This window comes from Scyliorhinus canicula, chromosome 26 (assembly GCF_902713615.1).
Source record: "Scyliorhinus canicula chromosome 26, sScyCan1.1, whole genome shotgun sequence".
NCBI lineage: Eukaryota > Metazoa > Chordata > Chondrichthyes > Carcharhiniformes > Scyliorhinidae > Scyliorhinus > Scyliorhinus canicula.
The window spans coordinates 24,293,578-24,308,387 of NC_052171.1; the positions used below are offsets into that span (position 1 = coordinate 24,293,578).

A 14,810-nucleotide genomic window follows, 5' to 3' on the forward strand; every position below is an offset into this window, starting at 1 on the left:
AAAATCACTTATTGTCACAAGTAGGCTTCAAATGAAGTTACTGTGAAAAGCCCCTAGTCACCACATTCCGGCGCCTGTTCGGGGAGGCCGGTACGGGATTTGAACTGTGCTGCTGGCCTGCCTTGGTCTGCTTTGAAAGCCAGCGATTTAGCCCAGTGTGCTAAACTAGCCCCTCCATTCCATTATGACATTCCATAACCAGCCCGTAACATTCGCACATTAGCTCATCTGACTTCTACTTCAATGAGCTAATCATAGAATCCCCGCAGTGTAGAAGGAGGCCACTCGGCCCATCGACTCTGCACCAACCCTCTGAAAGAGCACCCTGCCTCGGCCCGCAACCCACCCTAGCCTCTTTGGACACTAAGGGGCACGTTTATCATGGCCAAAGACTTCTTTACAATTACCATTGAGAGAAGGGTTGGGGCTAGGCACTCACGATCAATCCCTGCTTCTTGGTAAGGGTCATGAGGGGCTCGTTGATGCCGACAGGGAGCTCCGAGAGCCGGTTGACGAGTTTGTTCTTGAAGGGGAAACCAATTTCATGCGTCCTGGCCTGATGCTTGGGTTTTCCTCACCCAGAAGGTGGTGTAACTGCGGCCATCTTCCCTCAACTGCCCTTCGCTCTTTTGATCTCTTGCAGGGCAGTGACGTGCCAGAGTTCATGGGCAACAAGGGAACATCGCCATTCCTAAAGTATACATTATCCTCGGCTTTGTCAATGGGGTCATAGAGTAAAAGCAGAGGAGCTATGTGACACCTGCAATCTAAAATACTGGTTTGACTTCAGCTGGAGTATTGCATCCAGTTCTGGGCACCATACTTCAGGAAGGCTGAGGTGCTGGGAGAGGATGCAGAAAAGATTCATGAGAATGGTTCTTGTGATGAGGAACTTCAGTTATGCAGATAGATTCCAGAAGTTGTAGCTGTTTTGAAGGTTCAGAGTGATAGAGGTTTTCAGTATCAGGAGGGGTCTGGACAGAAACTGTTCTCATTGTTGGCAAATATAGTTAAAAAGAAGCAATGGCGACATGAGAAAAACCTTTTTAAACACACCGGTTCGAATGGGGGATGCAGTGAGAGGGGTGCAATGGTTCGATCTCGGCCCCGGGTCACTGTCCGTGTGCAGTTCGCACATTCTCCCTGTGTCTCCATGGGCCTCACCCTCACACCTAAAGATGTGCAGATTGATCACGTTGAATTACCCCTTAATTGGAGAAAAAATGAATTGGGTACTCTAAATTTATAATTGGAAAAAGTGTGAGGTGCACTGTCTTGAATGGTGGTCAAGTTCAATCAAGGCCTTCAACAGGGAATTAGATCATTATCCAAAAAAAGTGGGTGACATGGTAGCACAGTGGTTAGCACTCCGTCATCACAGCTCCAGGGACCTCGGTTCAATCCCCGGCTTGGGTCACTGTCTGTGCGGAGTCTGCACGTTCTCCCTGTGTCTGCGTGGGGTTCCTCCGGGTGCTCCGGTTTCCTCGGAGTTGCAGGTTAGGTGGATTGGCCGTGATAAATTGCCCTTAGTGTCGAAAAAACTTATGGGGATTACGGGGATAGGGTGGAGGTATGAGCTGAGGTAGGATGCTGTTTCCAAGGGCTGGTGCCGACTCGATGGGCCGAATGGCCTCCTTCTGCACTGTAAATTCTATGATTCTATGGGGAGTGTGCATAGCCACGGGGATAGGTTCTCCTGCTGTGAGGATGGGAATAGTGAGAAAGTCTCACTGCAATGGTCTAGGGTGGTGAATGTCTGGAATTGGCTGCCCCAGAGAGCTGAGTGTATTGAAGGAAAGATTCCTGGACATTGAAGAACCCAGGAAAGTGCAGCTGGTGCCCAAACGCAGCAATGCTGGTCCTGGCTGGAGGGGCTGAATGGCCTCTAGTGAAGATGCTGGGGCGGGGCCACAACAAGGGGGCGGGGCCACAATAAGGGGGCGGGGCTGATACTTTTGTGCAACATATCTGAGTATGCGTGGAACCCGCCTTCCTGATTGGCTGCTGCGCTCCAGGTCCCGGCGGCCGCGGGGCAGGCCGGGAGCTGTAGTTCAGCGTAGGGACTACATGTCCCGGCGGTCAGTGCGCGGCGCGGGGCAGGCCGGGAGCTGTAGGTCAGCGCAGGGACTACAGGTCCCGGCGGGCAGTGCGCGGCGCGGGGCAGGCCGGGAGCTGTAGTTCAGCGCCGGGACTACAGGTCCCGGCGGGCAGCGCACAGGCGCCAAGGGGCGGCCCAGGCCGGACAGCCCGGCAGCAGCGGCCGCTTCCTTGGTGCAGACGCGCCGCCCGGTCATGGCCACCACCGCGGAGACCGTGCCTCAGGCCCACTCTCAGCCAACTCACTCCACAACCGAAAGAGTGGTGAAAGGTACCGGGGGGGAGTTGGGGAGGCTGATGGTGGATGAGGGGATGTGGTGGGAGGAGGGGGGGGGCGAGGGGTTTGTGGGTGAGGGATGGGGGGACGTGGGTGGGTGAGGGGTGTGGGTGGGTGAGGGGGGTGTGGGTGGGTGGGGGGAGTGTGTGGGTGAGGGGGGTGTGGGTGGGTGAGGGGAGTGTGTGGGTGAGGGGAGTGTGTGGGTGAGGGGAGGGTGTGGGTGGGTGGGTGGGGGGGGTGTGTGGGTGAAGGGGGTGTGGGTGGGTGGGTGGGGGGGTTGTGTGGGTGGGTGGGGGGGGTTGTGTGGGTGAAGGGGGTGTGAGTGGGTGAGGGGGGTGTGGGTGGGTGGGGGGGGTTGTGTGGGTGAGGGGGTGTGGGTGGGTGGGGGGGTTGTGTGGGTGAAGGGGGTGTGAGTGGGTGAGGGGGGTGTGGGTGGGGGGGTTGTGTGGGTGAAGGGGGTGTGGGTGGGTGAGGGTGTGTGTGTGGGTGAAGGGGGTGTGAGTGGGTGAGGGTGTGTGTGTGTGGGTGGAGGGGGTGTGAGTGGGTGAGGGGGGGTGTGTGAGGGGTGGGGGGGTGTGTGTGGGTGAGGGGTGGGGGAGTGTGGGTGGGTGAGGGCGTGAGGGGGGGTGGGGGAGTGTGGGTGGGTGAGGGCGTGAGGGGGGTGTGGGTGGGTGGGGGGGTTGTGTGGGTGAAGGGGGTGTGAGTGGGTGAGGGGGGTGTGGGTGGGGGGGTTGTGTGGGTGAAGGGGGTGTGAGTGGGTGAGGGTGTGTGTGTGGGTGGAGGGGGTGTGAGTGGGTGAGGGGGGGTGTGTGAGGGGTGGGGGGGTGTGTGTGGGTGAGGGGTGGGGGAGTGGGTGGGTGAGGGCGTGAGGGGGGTGGGGGAGTGTGGGTGGGTGAGGGCGTGAGGGGGGTGTGGGTGGGTGAGGGGGTGTGGGTGGGTGAGGGGGGTGTGGGTGGGTGAGGGGGGTGTGGGTGGGTGAGGGGGGTGTGGGTGGGTGGAGGGGGCGTGTGTGGGTGGAGGGGGCGTGTGTGGGTGAAGGGGGTGTGTGTGGGTGAGGGGGGTGTGTGTGTGGGTGAGGGGTGGGGGGTGTGGGTGAGGGGTGGGGGGTGTGTGTGTGGGTGAGGGGTGGGGGAGTGTGGGTGGGTGAGGGCGTGAGGGGGGTGGGGGAGTGTGGGTGGGTGAGGGCGTGAGGGGGGTGTGGGTGGGTGAGGGGGGTGTGGGTGAGGGGGTGTGGGTGGGTGAGGGGGGTGTGGGTGGGTGAGGGGGTGTGGGTGGGGTGGGGGGGGTTGTGTGGGTGGAGGGGGTGTGAGTGGGTGAGGGTGTGTGTGTGGGTGAAGGGGGTGAGGGTGTGTGTGTGTGGGTGGAGGGGGCGTGTGTGGGTGAAGGGGGCGTGTGTGGGTGAAGGGGGCGTGTGTGGGTGAAGGGGGCGTGTGTGGGTGAAGGGGGCGTGTGTGGGTGAAGGGGCGTGTGTGGGTGAAGGGGGCGTGTGTGGGTGAGGGGGCGTGTGTGGGTGAAGGGGGCGTGAGTGGGTGAGGGGAGGTGTGTGAGTGGGTGAGGGGAGGTGTGGGGGTGGGGGGTGTGTGTGGGTGAGGGGTGGGGGGGTGTGGGGGTGGGGATGTGTGGGTGGGTGAGGGGTGTGTGTGGGTGGGTGAGGGGTGTGTGTGGGTGGGTGAGGGGTGTGTGTGGGTGGGTGAGGGGTGGGGGGGTGAGGGGTGGGGGGGGGTGTGGGTGAGGGGTGGGGATGTGTGGGTGGGTGAGGGATGTGTGTGGGTGGGTGAGGGATGTGTGTGGGTGGGTGAGGGGTGTGTGTGGGTGGGTGAGGGGTGTGTGTGGGTGGGTGAGGGGTGGTGAGGGGTGGGGGGGGTGTGGGTGAGGGGTGGGGATGTGTGGGTGGGTGAGGGATGTGTGTGGGTGGGTGAGGGATGTGTGTGGGTGGGTGAGGGGTGTGTGTGGGTGGGTGAGGGATGTGTGTGGGTGGGTGAGGGGTGTGTGTGGGTGGGTGAGGGATGTGTGTGGGTGGGTGAGGGGTGGGGGGGTGTGGGTGAGGGGTGGGGATGTGTGGGTGGGTGAGGGGTGTGTGTGGGTGGGTGAGGGGTGGGGGGGGGGGTGTGGGTGAGGGGTGGGGATATGTGGGTGGGTGAGGGATGTGTGTGGGTGGGTGAGGGATGTGTGTGGGTGGGTGAGGGGAGGTGTGGGGGTGGGGGGTGTGTGTGGGTGAGGGGTGGGGGGGTGTGTGGGTGAGGGGTGGGGGGGTGTGTGGGTGAGGGGTGGGGGGGGTGTGTGGGTGAGGGATGTGTGTGGGTGGGTGAGGGGTGTGTGTGGGTGGGTGAGGGGTGTGTGTGGGTGGGTGAGGGGTGTGTGTGGGTGGGTGAGGGGTGTGTGTGGGTGGGTGAGGGGTGTGTGTGGGTGTGTGAGGGAGTGTGTGATGAGGTGGGGGTATTTGTGAACAGCACGCTAGCGCAGTGGATAGCTTCACAGCTCCAGGGTCCCATGTTCGATTCCCGGCTGGGTCACTGTCTGTGTGGAGTCTGCACGTCCTCCCCCTGTGTGCGTGGGTTTCCTCCGGGTGCTCCGGTTTCCTCCCACAGTCCAAAGACGTGCAGGTTAGGTGGATTGGCCATGCTAAATTGCCCCTTAGTGTCCAAAAGGTTCGGGATTATTGGATTACGGGGATAGGGTGGAAGTGAGGGCTTAAGTGGGTCGGTGCAGACTCGAAGGGCCGAATGGCCTCCTCCTGCACCGTATGTTCTATTTCGAGTTTGAAATGGGGATGGTGGGGTTGGTTGTGAGGTGGAGAGATTGGGGGGGATGCTGGGGCTGTGGGTGGGGGGGGGTGGGGCTGTGGGTGGGGGGGATGGTGGGGCTGTGGGTGGGGGGGAAGGTGGGGCTGTGGGTGGGGGGGATGGTGGGGCTGTGGGTGGAGGGATGGTGGGGGGGCTGTGGGTGGGGGGGGGTGCTGGGGCTGTGGGTGGGGGGGGTGCTGGGGCTGTGGGTGGGGGGGATGGTGGGGCTGTGGGTGGGGGGGATGGTGGGGCTGTGGGTGGGGGGGTGGTGGGGCTGTGGGTGGGGGGGATGGAGGGGCTGTGGGTGGGGGGGTGGGGGGGCTGTGGGTGGGGGGGGTGCTGGGGCTGTGGGTGGGGGGGGGGTGGTGGGGCTGTGGGTGGTGGGGCTGTGGGTGGTGGGGTGGTGGGGCTGGGGGTGGTGGGGCTGGGGGTGGTGGGGCTGGGGGTGGTGGGGCTGTGGGTGGGGGGGATGGTGGGGCTGTGGGTGGGGGGGGTGGTGGGGCTGTGGGGGGGTGGTGGGGCTGGGGGTGGTGGGGCTGGGGGTGGTGGGGCTGTGGGTGGGGGGGATGGTGGGGCTGTGGGTGGGGGGGTGGTGGGGCTGGGGATGGTGGGGCTGTGGGTGGGGGGATGGTGGGGCTGTGGGTGGTGGGGCTGTGGGTGGGGGGGGATGGTGGGGCTGTGGGTGGGGGGATGGTTTGGGCTGTGAGTGGGGGGATGGTTTGGGCTGTGAGTGGGGGGATGGTGGGGCTGTGGGTGGGGGGGATGGTGGGGCTGTGGGTGGGGGGGATGGTGGGGCTGTGGGTGGGGGGGATGGTTTGGGCTGTGGGTGGGGGGGCTGTGGGTGGGGGGGATGGTGGGGCTGTGGGTGGGGGGGATGGTGGGGCTGTGGGTGGGGGGGATGGTTTGGGCTGTGGGTGGGGGGGATGGTGGGAATGGACAGGCTCTGGGGGCAGTGGGGGACACGGGGATCAGAAAGGAACAGTGTTCCGCCCTGCGATCCCCGTGCAATATTGGCTGATTTGCACAATTCCACTGTCCTCCTATCGCTCTGTAAACTGCAACTCTGGAGTGAGGAATTTTCTTTCTCAGTTCTGAGACTGTAACTGTAAATGAGCTCGAGAGAGAGAGAGAGAGAGAGAGAGAGAATCCATGCGGAAACAACCTCTTAGTATCTGCTTCTCAGACATCTCGCAGTTTCAGTGAGATCACTTCTCTTTCTTAACAGAATTAATGCGATAGTTATAGGGGATTCAATTGTAAGAGGAATCAATATGCATTTCTGCAGCCATCAAGGTGCTATGTTGCTTCCCTGGTGCGGCTGGGGTCAAGGATGAAACGCGTTGCTAAGGGGGGTTGTGGAAGCAGATACATTAACGGCGTCCAAAAGGCACCTTGACTAATAAGTGGATCGGATGTATACAGGGATATGGCACAAGGAAGTGTTGAGGATTTTGGCCAAGGTTAGTGTCATGACCAGTACAGGCTTGAAGGGCCTGTTCCTGTGCTGTATTGTTCTTTGATGTCACGGAGCAGTTAAAGGACATTCTGGAGGGTGGACTTCCGGTAACGGTGGGCGGGACGCAGCCGCACACTGGAGGGCTCCCGCTCGGGAATAGAAATTTCAGGGTTTTAACGCCCGGTCCCAGGGACAACGGAGGTTGAAAAAGCTGTAAGAAGGCACAGGGAGGAGAAATGTCCAAGCTTGGGGGAAAAAAAGCAGCTGTGAAAAAGGGGGTTAATGAAAGTCCGCCGGTGAGTGGAAAAGTCAGGGCAGGAACTGTAAGGAAAGCAGAGGCTGGAGCACCAGGGGAGGCCCCATCGCTCACAGCAGAAGAAATGACCACGCTGATGGCTGTGGAACTTGAAAAACAGTTCACAAAGCACATGGAAGCGATGAAGAAGGAGATGAGGGCGGTATTGAAAGTGCTGGTGGAAGAGGCGATTGCCCCAGTGAGGGAGGCGGTATCAAGCGCAGTGGCGGAGGTGCGGGAGCAAGGTGAGACACTGAAGGAAGTGGTATTATCACAGCACAGTGATCGACTCACTTTGATGGGGAAGGAGTTACGGAAGGTGACCGAGGCCAACGAGGGTCTGCGAGCCAAAATGGAAGACCTGGAAAACAGATCCAGGCGGCAGAATCCGAGCATTGTAGGTCTGCCCGACGGGGTGGAAGGCCGATGGAGTATTTTGCCATGATGTTGGCTGAGCTATTGGGGGAGGGGGACGATTCCTCTTGATACAAACTAGATCGGGCACATCGGTCGTGGGGGCCTATAGCAAAGGCGAGTGAGCCGCTAAAAGTAGTAACTATGTGTTTCTGTAGGTACAGTGTGAAGGTCCTGTGCTGGGCAAAGCAGAAGTGGGTGGTGCAGTGGGCTGGAGCTGGTATACGTGTATACCAGGACTTTACGGTGGAGCTGGCGAGGAGGCGGGCTGCCTTCAGCCGGGTGAAGAAGGTACTGTACATCAGCAAGGTGCAGTGTGGCATAGTATACCCAGCTAAGTTGAGGGTGATCTACAAATCCAAGGACTTTTATTTTGGGACGGCGGCAGAGGAGTTTGCGAAGGCAGAAGGACTGTGGCAGAATTGAGAAATGGGACTGAGAGCGGGTTGTGTGCCGATGTAGCCTCATGTAACTTTACTTTTTCACTGCGTGTTGGTGTATGTACTAAATGAGTCGCCGCTGTATATTTGGACAAGGGATGAGATGGGACTTTCACTTGCAATGATGGTTCTTTGGGACCTGGGTGTGTATGCGGGGGTTGTGTGCAAAAGGGGATTCCTTGGTTTTCCTGGGACCGGGCAAGGGGGAAGGAGACCCGGGCGGGGGCCTCCACACTGGCTGGTTGAAGCCGGCCAGTGAACGAGAGTGAGGTGGGGAGAGGGGCTGTGGCCATCGGAGCCTGGCAGAACAGGTTTCGGTGAGTCTAGCCGGGGTGAAATGTTGGGGGAAGGAGTTAAGAGGAAGTGGAGGGGAGGAGTCTGGGGGGTGTCTTCAATTCATGGGTGCCATTCACGGTACCCTTTTGGGGATTGGATGGCATTGAATATTAGGGGGAGTTGGGGGGTAGACTATATATGTCAACGGTGACCAGGGGCAATTCCTCACTCCTTTTTCTTTTTTCCTCATTGGGAGGTTTAGTTTCTTATGCTTATATTGATGCTTATATTGTCAGATGGGCTGTTGTTTGGGGTGAGGTGGGAGGATGGGATCGTTGTTGTTGGTAGGCGGATTGACATTGTTTTGTTACCATTTACTGTTTGTTGGTGGGGGGTTAAATCCTGAAGAAAATGGGGAATAAAAATATTTTTCAAAAAAGGACATTCTGAAGGGGGAGGGTGAACAGCCGGTGGTCGTGGTACACATCGGTACCAACAACATGGGTCAAAAAGGGATGAGGTCCTAGATGCCAAATATAGGGAGTTAGGAAGTGAGTTGAAAAGTAGTACTCCAAAGGTAGTGAACTCCTACCTGTGCCATGTGCTAGTCAGAGTAGAATTAGCAGGATATGTCGGATGAATATGTGGCTGGAAAGATGGTGCAAGGGGGAGGGTTTCAGATTAGAATATATATTGCAGAAGATAACCTTCGGCCCCTTGAATCTGCACTAGCCCTTGGAAAGAGCACCCTACTTAAGCCACGCCTCCACCTTATCCTGTAACTCAGTAACCCCACTTAACCCTTTGGACACTGAGGGCAATCGATCACAGCACATCCACCTAACCTGCACGTCCTTGGACGTGGGAGGAAACCGGAGGAAACCCACGCAGACACAGGGAGAACGTGCAAACTCCGCACAGACAGTGACCCAAGCCGGGAATCGAACCTGGGTCCCTGGCGCTGTGAGGCTGCAGTGCCAACCACTGTGTCACCCAGCCGTGCCATGGAGCTAACCAGGGAACATGATATCTTAGATCTGGTAAATGTTATGAGGTGGGTTTAGTAAATATCCTCTGAGATCTCCTTCGCACCAAGAGCTATATCTAACTGCTTCTTGAAAGCCTAGTGCTTCGGCCTCAACTGCTTTCTGTGGTACCGAATTCCACAGGCCAACCACTCTCTGGGTGAGAAAAATTTCTCCTATGTCAGTCCAAATCCTGCTCTGTCCCAGGATTTTTCAAAGTGCGAGGCTGCGACCCGCGACTGGATTGTGGTGAGTGTCGGTCGTTCCTGTGATGGTCCTGAACATGCAAACGCCCAACCGCTGCTACGGGCACATTTATTGAGAATGACAGCTGCCAGCTTTTAATGAATACGGAGATGAGGCTGTGGGCAGTCTTCTGCCCAGAAGCAGCAGAAGTGAACATGTCACCCGCCCTACAGGTACACTTGACGTCAAGTGCCCTGTATGTAGGTGCTATTGGCAAGCAAGGCAAGAGGAATCATTTTCGTACAAGTAAGAGTAGGCCAGAGACACAAATAGGCAGTGTATCTTCTGGCCAGCTTCTCACAAGATAATCTGCTGGAGAGAGCTGTGCAGGAGAGTCCACAGCAGTGCTAGTGTTAGCCCTGGAGAGAGCTCCAGGATCCCTGGTTAACAGCATGCAAAGTAGAACCTTAACTTGGGAACAAAGGAGCATAAAGACGATTTCTTGAGGTTTGGTTTTATCAATTGTGCCAATGCAAATAAGGATGCAAAGCCCATGTGTGTTATAATCAGAGAAGTACTGGCAAATGAGCGAAGTTTCAGATTTTGAAAGAGAGGTGGTGGGTGAAAAATAGCTTTCGAGGTTGAGTCTCCGAAAGAGAGTTTTTTGTGAGGGGCACAAAGAGTCCTTGAGTTTGTAGAGTCAAACAGAACATAAAACGTACAGTGCAGAAGGAGGTCATTTGGCCTATCGAGTCTGTATTGACCCACTTAAGCCCTCACTTCCACCCTAGCCCCGTAACCCAGTAACCCCCCTAACCTTTTTTGGTCACTAAGAACAATTTGTCATGGTCAATTCACCTAACCTGCACGTCTTTGGACTGTGGGAGGAAACTGGAGCACCCAGAGGAAACCCACCCAGACACGGGGAGAACGTGCAGACTCCGCACAGGCAGTGACCCAGCGGGGAATTGAACCCTGCACCCTGGCGCTGTGAAACCACAGTGCTATCCACTTGTGCTGCCCCAAAAATAAAGTAACTTTATTTACAAGAATATGTACACAGGGCCAGTAGTTCACCACTGGTTACCTCTCTGGCCAGTACCACACTGGCCAGCTCTGTTTGTACAGCTAATGATTCTCCACCCCCCCCCCTCTCATTGGGGGAGCTCATATGTCTCAAGTAACATGGGGTAACCAATTGTCCGAGCCAATAGGATCCAGGCAGGTTATAACACAGTTATTAACTTACAGCTGACTCCAAATGAAAGGACTACGCTGCTGCACCTGACCTGCGACAGCGCGTTAAAAACGCATCAAAAATCCTGTCAGCATTCTGGAGCAGCGTCTCCCAGGACTATGCAGTGCTGAGTTAAAAAAGCATTTTGTTGCTACTGCCCTTCCCGGTGACCTACATGGATTTTCTGTTCTCACAAAGATGAAGACGGCACAAAGGAACCGGCTGGCGTCCGCACCTGATGTGCACACCTAAGGACAACAGATTTCCTTCCCTAAAGGACATTAGTGAACCAGATGGGTTTTGACCACAATCGATAATGGTTTCATGGTCATCATTAGACTTTTAATTCCAGATATTTTATTGATTTCAAATTTCACCTTCTGCAGTGAGGGGGATTTGAACCTGGGTCCCCAGAGCATTACTCTGGCTCTCTCTCTGGGTTACTAGTCCAGTGACAATATCACTATGCCACTGCCTCCTCCTTACAATTGAATCTCTATAACAATTGCATTCTCTCACCTTTTTACTCCTCCCTCTGTAGCTAACCCAAACGTGGTGCAATGAATTTGGCTGCTGCTGCTTTCCCGTCAACAGTATCCAAAGCGGGATATCTGTTTTGCAGGGGAATGGCCGCAGGAGATTCCGGCACTGCCGGCCTAGCTCTCTTCGAATACTCTCCACTTACCTGGATGAGTGCGGCTCCAAAAACATTCAAGAAGCTCAGTGCCGTCCGGTTTTCTCCCACAGTCCAAAGACGTGCAGGTTGGGTGCATTGACCGTGATAAATTGCCCCTTAGTGTCCAACGGTTGGGTGGGGGCCTGGATGGCTTCAGGCTGCACTGTAGGGATTCTATGACGGGTACAACAGGGGGGTTAGATATGTCCAATTAGGTTTTTTAACTTCTGCAACTTGGGAAATACAGGAGGTAATTTACACAGTAAAATCCTGATTTCTATTCAGAACATGACCTGCTCATTTGCTTGAATTGTTGGTTTAGGAATAAATGTTGACCCTCTGACAGTGCAGCAATCACTCCTTCAGTGTTGACCCTGCGATAGTGCAGAGCTCCCACAGTCTAGAATGGAATGGTTGCTGATGGAGTCAGTCGTGCAGCAGTCATTGTTTGTGTGCCTAGTGATCTGTGTTCTGGATTGAATTTTGGTGGTAAATAAGGGTTATTCTCTGACTCTCAGCTGTTCCCATTCCACCGGCTCGGCGCCTCGCTATGCAAGATGTCTACTCGGAGGGCAAGCCGAAACTCGAAGTCTTAAGGGCTCATTTTATTAAAGAAGGGAGACTGGAGGAAGAGACTGCCATCAAGATCATTGAGGACGGAGCCGCTATCTTTCGCAAGGAACGGACGCTCATCGAAGTGGAGGCCCCCATCACAGGTATGGGCTATTGCTGTCTCCCCCCTCCCCTTCTCTGTTTCCCCCCCCCCCATTACCCACCCTCCCGATCTGAGGGAGTCAGCGACTGTGGGGCATGTGGGACAGCTGTGTTATTCTCAGTACATTTCTGAAGTTCACAAAGGCAGGCAGTTAATTTGCTTTCATTCTTTCTCTGCCTCAGTGTGTGGTGACATTCACGGTCAGTTCTTTGACCTGATGAAACTGTTTGAAGTGGGTGGCTCACCCGGCAGTACTCAGTATCTGTTCCTTGGAGACTATGTGGATCGAGGCTACTTCAGCATTGAGGTGAGTCTCTCAATTTTTTACATCTGTGCCTGTTCTGCTGCCCTTCTCCTTCTCAATGGTCAAGGTTATGGTTTGGAAGGTACTGCCTGAATCCTTGGTGAGTTGCTGCAGTGCACCTGAGGAAGGAGCAGTGCTTCAAAAGCTAGTGTTTGAAACAAACCTGTTGGACTTTAACCTGGTGTTGTAAGACTTCTTACTGTGCTCACCCCAGTCCAACGCTGGCATCTCCACATCATAGCCTGATGTGACTCTGGATGATGTGGTGAGCTGGAAGTGCAGGACTGGACTTCTACACTTGCCTTGAGTGCAGTACTGACCACTCGACCCTCGATGAGTGGACCAACTAGCTCAAGGAGCAGAACTGCTCACCTTACCAAGTCAGTGATGAACCTTGGCCATGAGCAGTGTGTGTGTCCTAATGTGCAGTGCTGTGTCTGAAGACCAGTGGAGACCATACATATTTACGGACAGCAAAGTGATGACGGGTTACTGAGTGACAGTGTGAGGGAGCTGGATTAACATCAGTAGAGATACAGTCAGTAATACAGGGTGCTGGGGAGAGGGGTTACTGAGTGACAGTGTGAGGGATCACTCAGTAACCCCTCTCCTCCAGCACCCTGTGTTACTGATTGTATCTCCACTGATGTTAATCCAGCTCTCTTCCCAACTCTTCATTGCTATCCTCAATGTTGTTTCCCTAATGCTTATCTCATTGGCCTCTCCAGTCTGCTGGTCTCTGCTTCACTTGTTAAAGGTTTGTTTTCTGCAGTGTGTCCTGATGCTCTGGGTTCTGAAGATTCACCATGCGAGCACAATGTTTCTGCTGCGGGGGAATCATGAATGCAGACACCTGACCGAGTACTTCACCTTCAAGCAGGAATGTGAGTATATCCCACAAGCAAGCAGCCCACTCAAGCAGACCAGCTGCCTCCCGTCCAGCCCGGAGCGTGCAACATTTGAGTTGGGATGCAGGACCATTTAGCCCTGGGCGGAATGGGAAGATAGATGGCTGAAATGGAATTGTTCCCACTATTAGTGGACAGCTCATTGTGTTATAGTTTATCAATGTACAAACTGGATAAAATGTCAGTGTTCACTCCTATTGTGTACTGCGTTGGTTCATGTGTGTATGTAGCTGGTAAAAGGGGAGAAACCTCTCTGGTGCTATGCAACCCCTGTACGTCTGTCAGCTTGTGTACAGCTTGTGCACACAAATTAAATCACTCCTATCTGTGTCCGGAATGCTTGGGTCAGTTCTGTTCGTCCCTGCAAGGTTGATGGGCTACTCAAAGATAACACCGGCTGCTTTTGCAGAGCATGTTGAAGGTGGGAGAGTCAGTTTTCATTTGACTTCCCTTGTACAATGACTAGAGGTCTGCATTGTGTGCTAGCTGTGTACCTGTGTTTCACTGATGTGTGTCCACTGGCTGTTTCTCAGCTCGAGCCGATGTGCTTCAAGCTGAGGTGGCACGGTGTGGGAGCACTGCAATCAGTGAGGACTGGAGTTGGATGGGTCTCTATCGCTCTGAACAAATAACTACTCCCCTTTTGTTCCTTCTCTCCTCCCTGCTCTTCATCTCCCATTCTTTTCTTCTGATCGCCACTTCCTCGCTGTCCTTTCTGCAGTGAGTTTGTTTTACTTTGATTCTCACTGTTTTCACCACGTTTGTTAATGTCGATTGCTGTCAGAGGTTTTTTCGAAAACCACTGTGTTAGAGCTTTCCACAGATGATTTGGGAAGCCCTTGTATTGAATTAAAGCATCATCCCCTTTCTGTGTTTGTGCTGTCTGCTTTTTAATAGGTGATTACACAGATAATCCTTGAGAATTAATCCTGATAGCTTTCTCTGGGAGTTTCACCCTGCATGATTGTGTGACTGGTGACTGCATCTGTTTATCATGATGTTTGAAAGTGAACCACGACAGATTGTTTGCAACGCTCCCTGCCAATTGAGTCCCTCATAATTACCATTGAATTATAGTTCGGAGTAGCATTTCAATAACATAGTTCCTACACTGGTTCCGTGGTAGGAGTGTGCTTTCTCTGGATGGAAGCGGGATCACGATGGATAAGTGGATAGCGCATTTCAAGAGCTCAGCACCTCCCGAAGCATTTCATCGGCAGTGAAGGACGGTTTGAAATGTAACCACTGCTGTGATGTAGGAAATAAAGCAGTCTGTTTACGCATAGAAAGATCCCACAAACAGCAATGGAAGAAATGACATGATGATCCTTAATGATGTTGTTTGAGGGATTAAGTATTAGCCTGGAATTCTGTGGTGAATTTGTCCTTGTTTGAAATGGTGTTGCCCCCTATCAAGCCAGGCTTCCCAACCCTGTCCTATTGTGTAATGACAAAGAAGGTCAGATTTTTAAATAGATGCGCTGATGGAGTTGTATAAAAATTACATTACACTATTTCAGAGCTTGCCCTTAAACCCACCACAGTCTTGTGAGCCACCACAGTGTCGTGCTATGAAAGGATCATGGAGATATGCACACAAGCTTGTTAAAGTGGGCTCCCCACGCAGATGTAGCAGTCTGCTGTAGCCTCGCGGCATATCACTGGGCAGCGCAGTGTTAGCCAGCAGGGCCTGTGAAAATCAAGACCCGTTCCAAGACTGG

General features: G+C 54.8%; 1 protein-coding gene across 1 annotated transcript in view; it reads left to right on the plus strand.

Annotated features, from left to right (window-relative positions):
• The first annotated feature begins 2,207 nt into the window (after positions 1 to 2,207).
• Positions 2,208 to 14,810, plus strand: part of LOC119957310 (serine/threonine-protein phosphatase 2B catalytic subunit gamma isoform-like) — a 30,850-nt gene continuing 18,247 nt past the window's right edge. The window contains exons 1-4 of the mRNA XM_038785172.1: positions 2,208 to 2,368; positions 11,681 to 11,878; positions 12,060 to 12,184; positions 12,954 to 13,065. Coding sequence (XP_038641100.1) covers positions 2,293 to 2,368; positions 11,681 to 11,878; positions 12,060 to 12,184; positions 12,954 to 13,065 — 511 coding nt within the window. The 5' untranslated portion in view covers positions 2,208 to 2,292. The remainder of the gene's footprint in view (positions 2,369 to 11,680; positions 11,879 to 12,059; positions 12,185 to 12,953; positions 13,066 to 14,810) is intronic.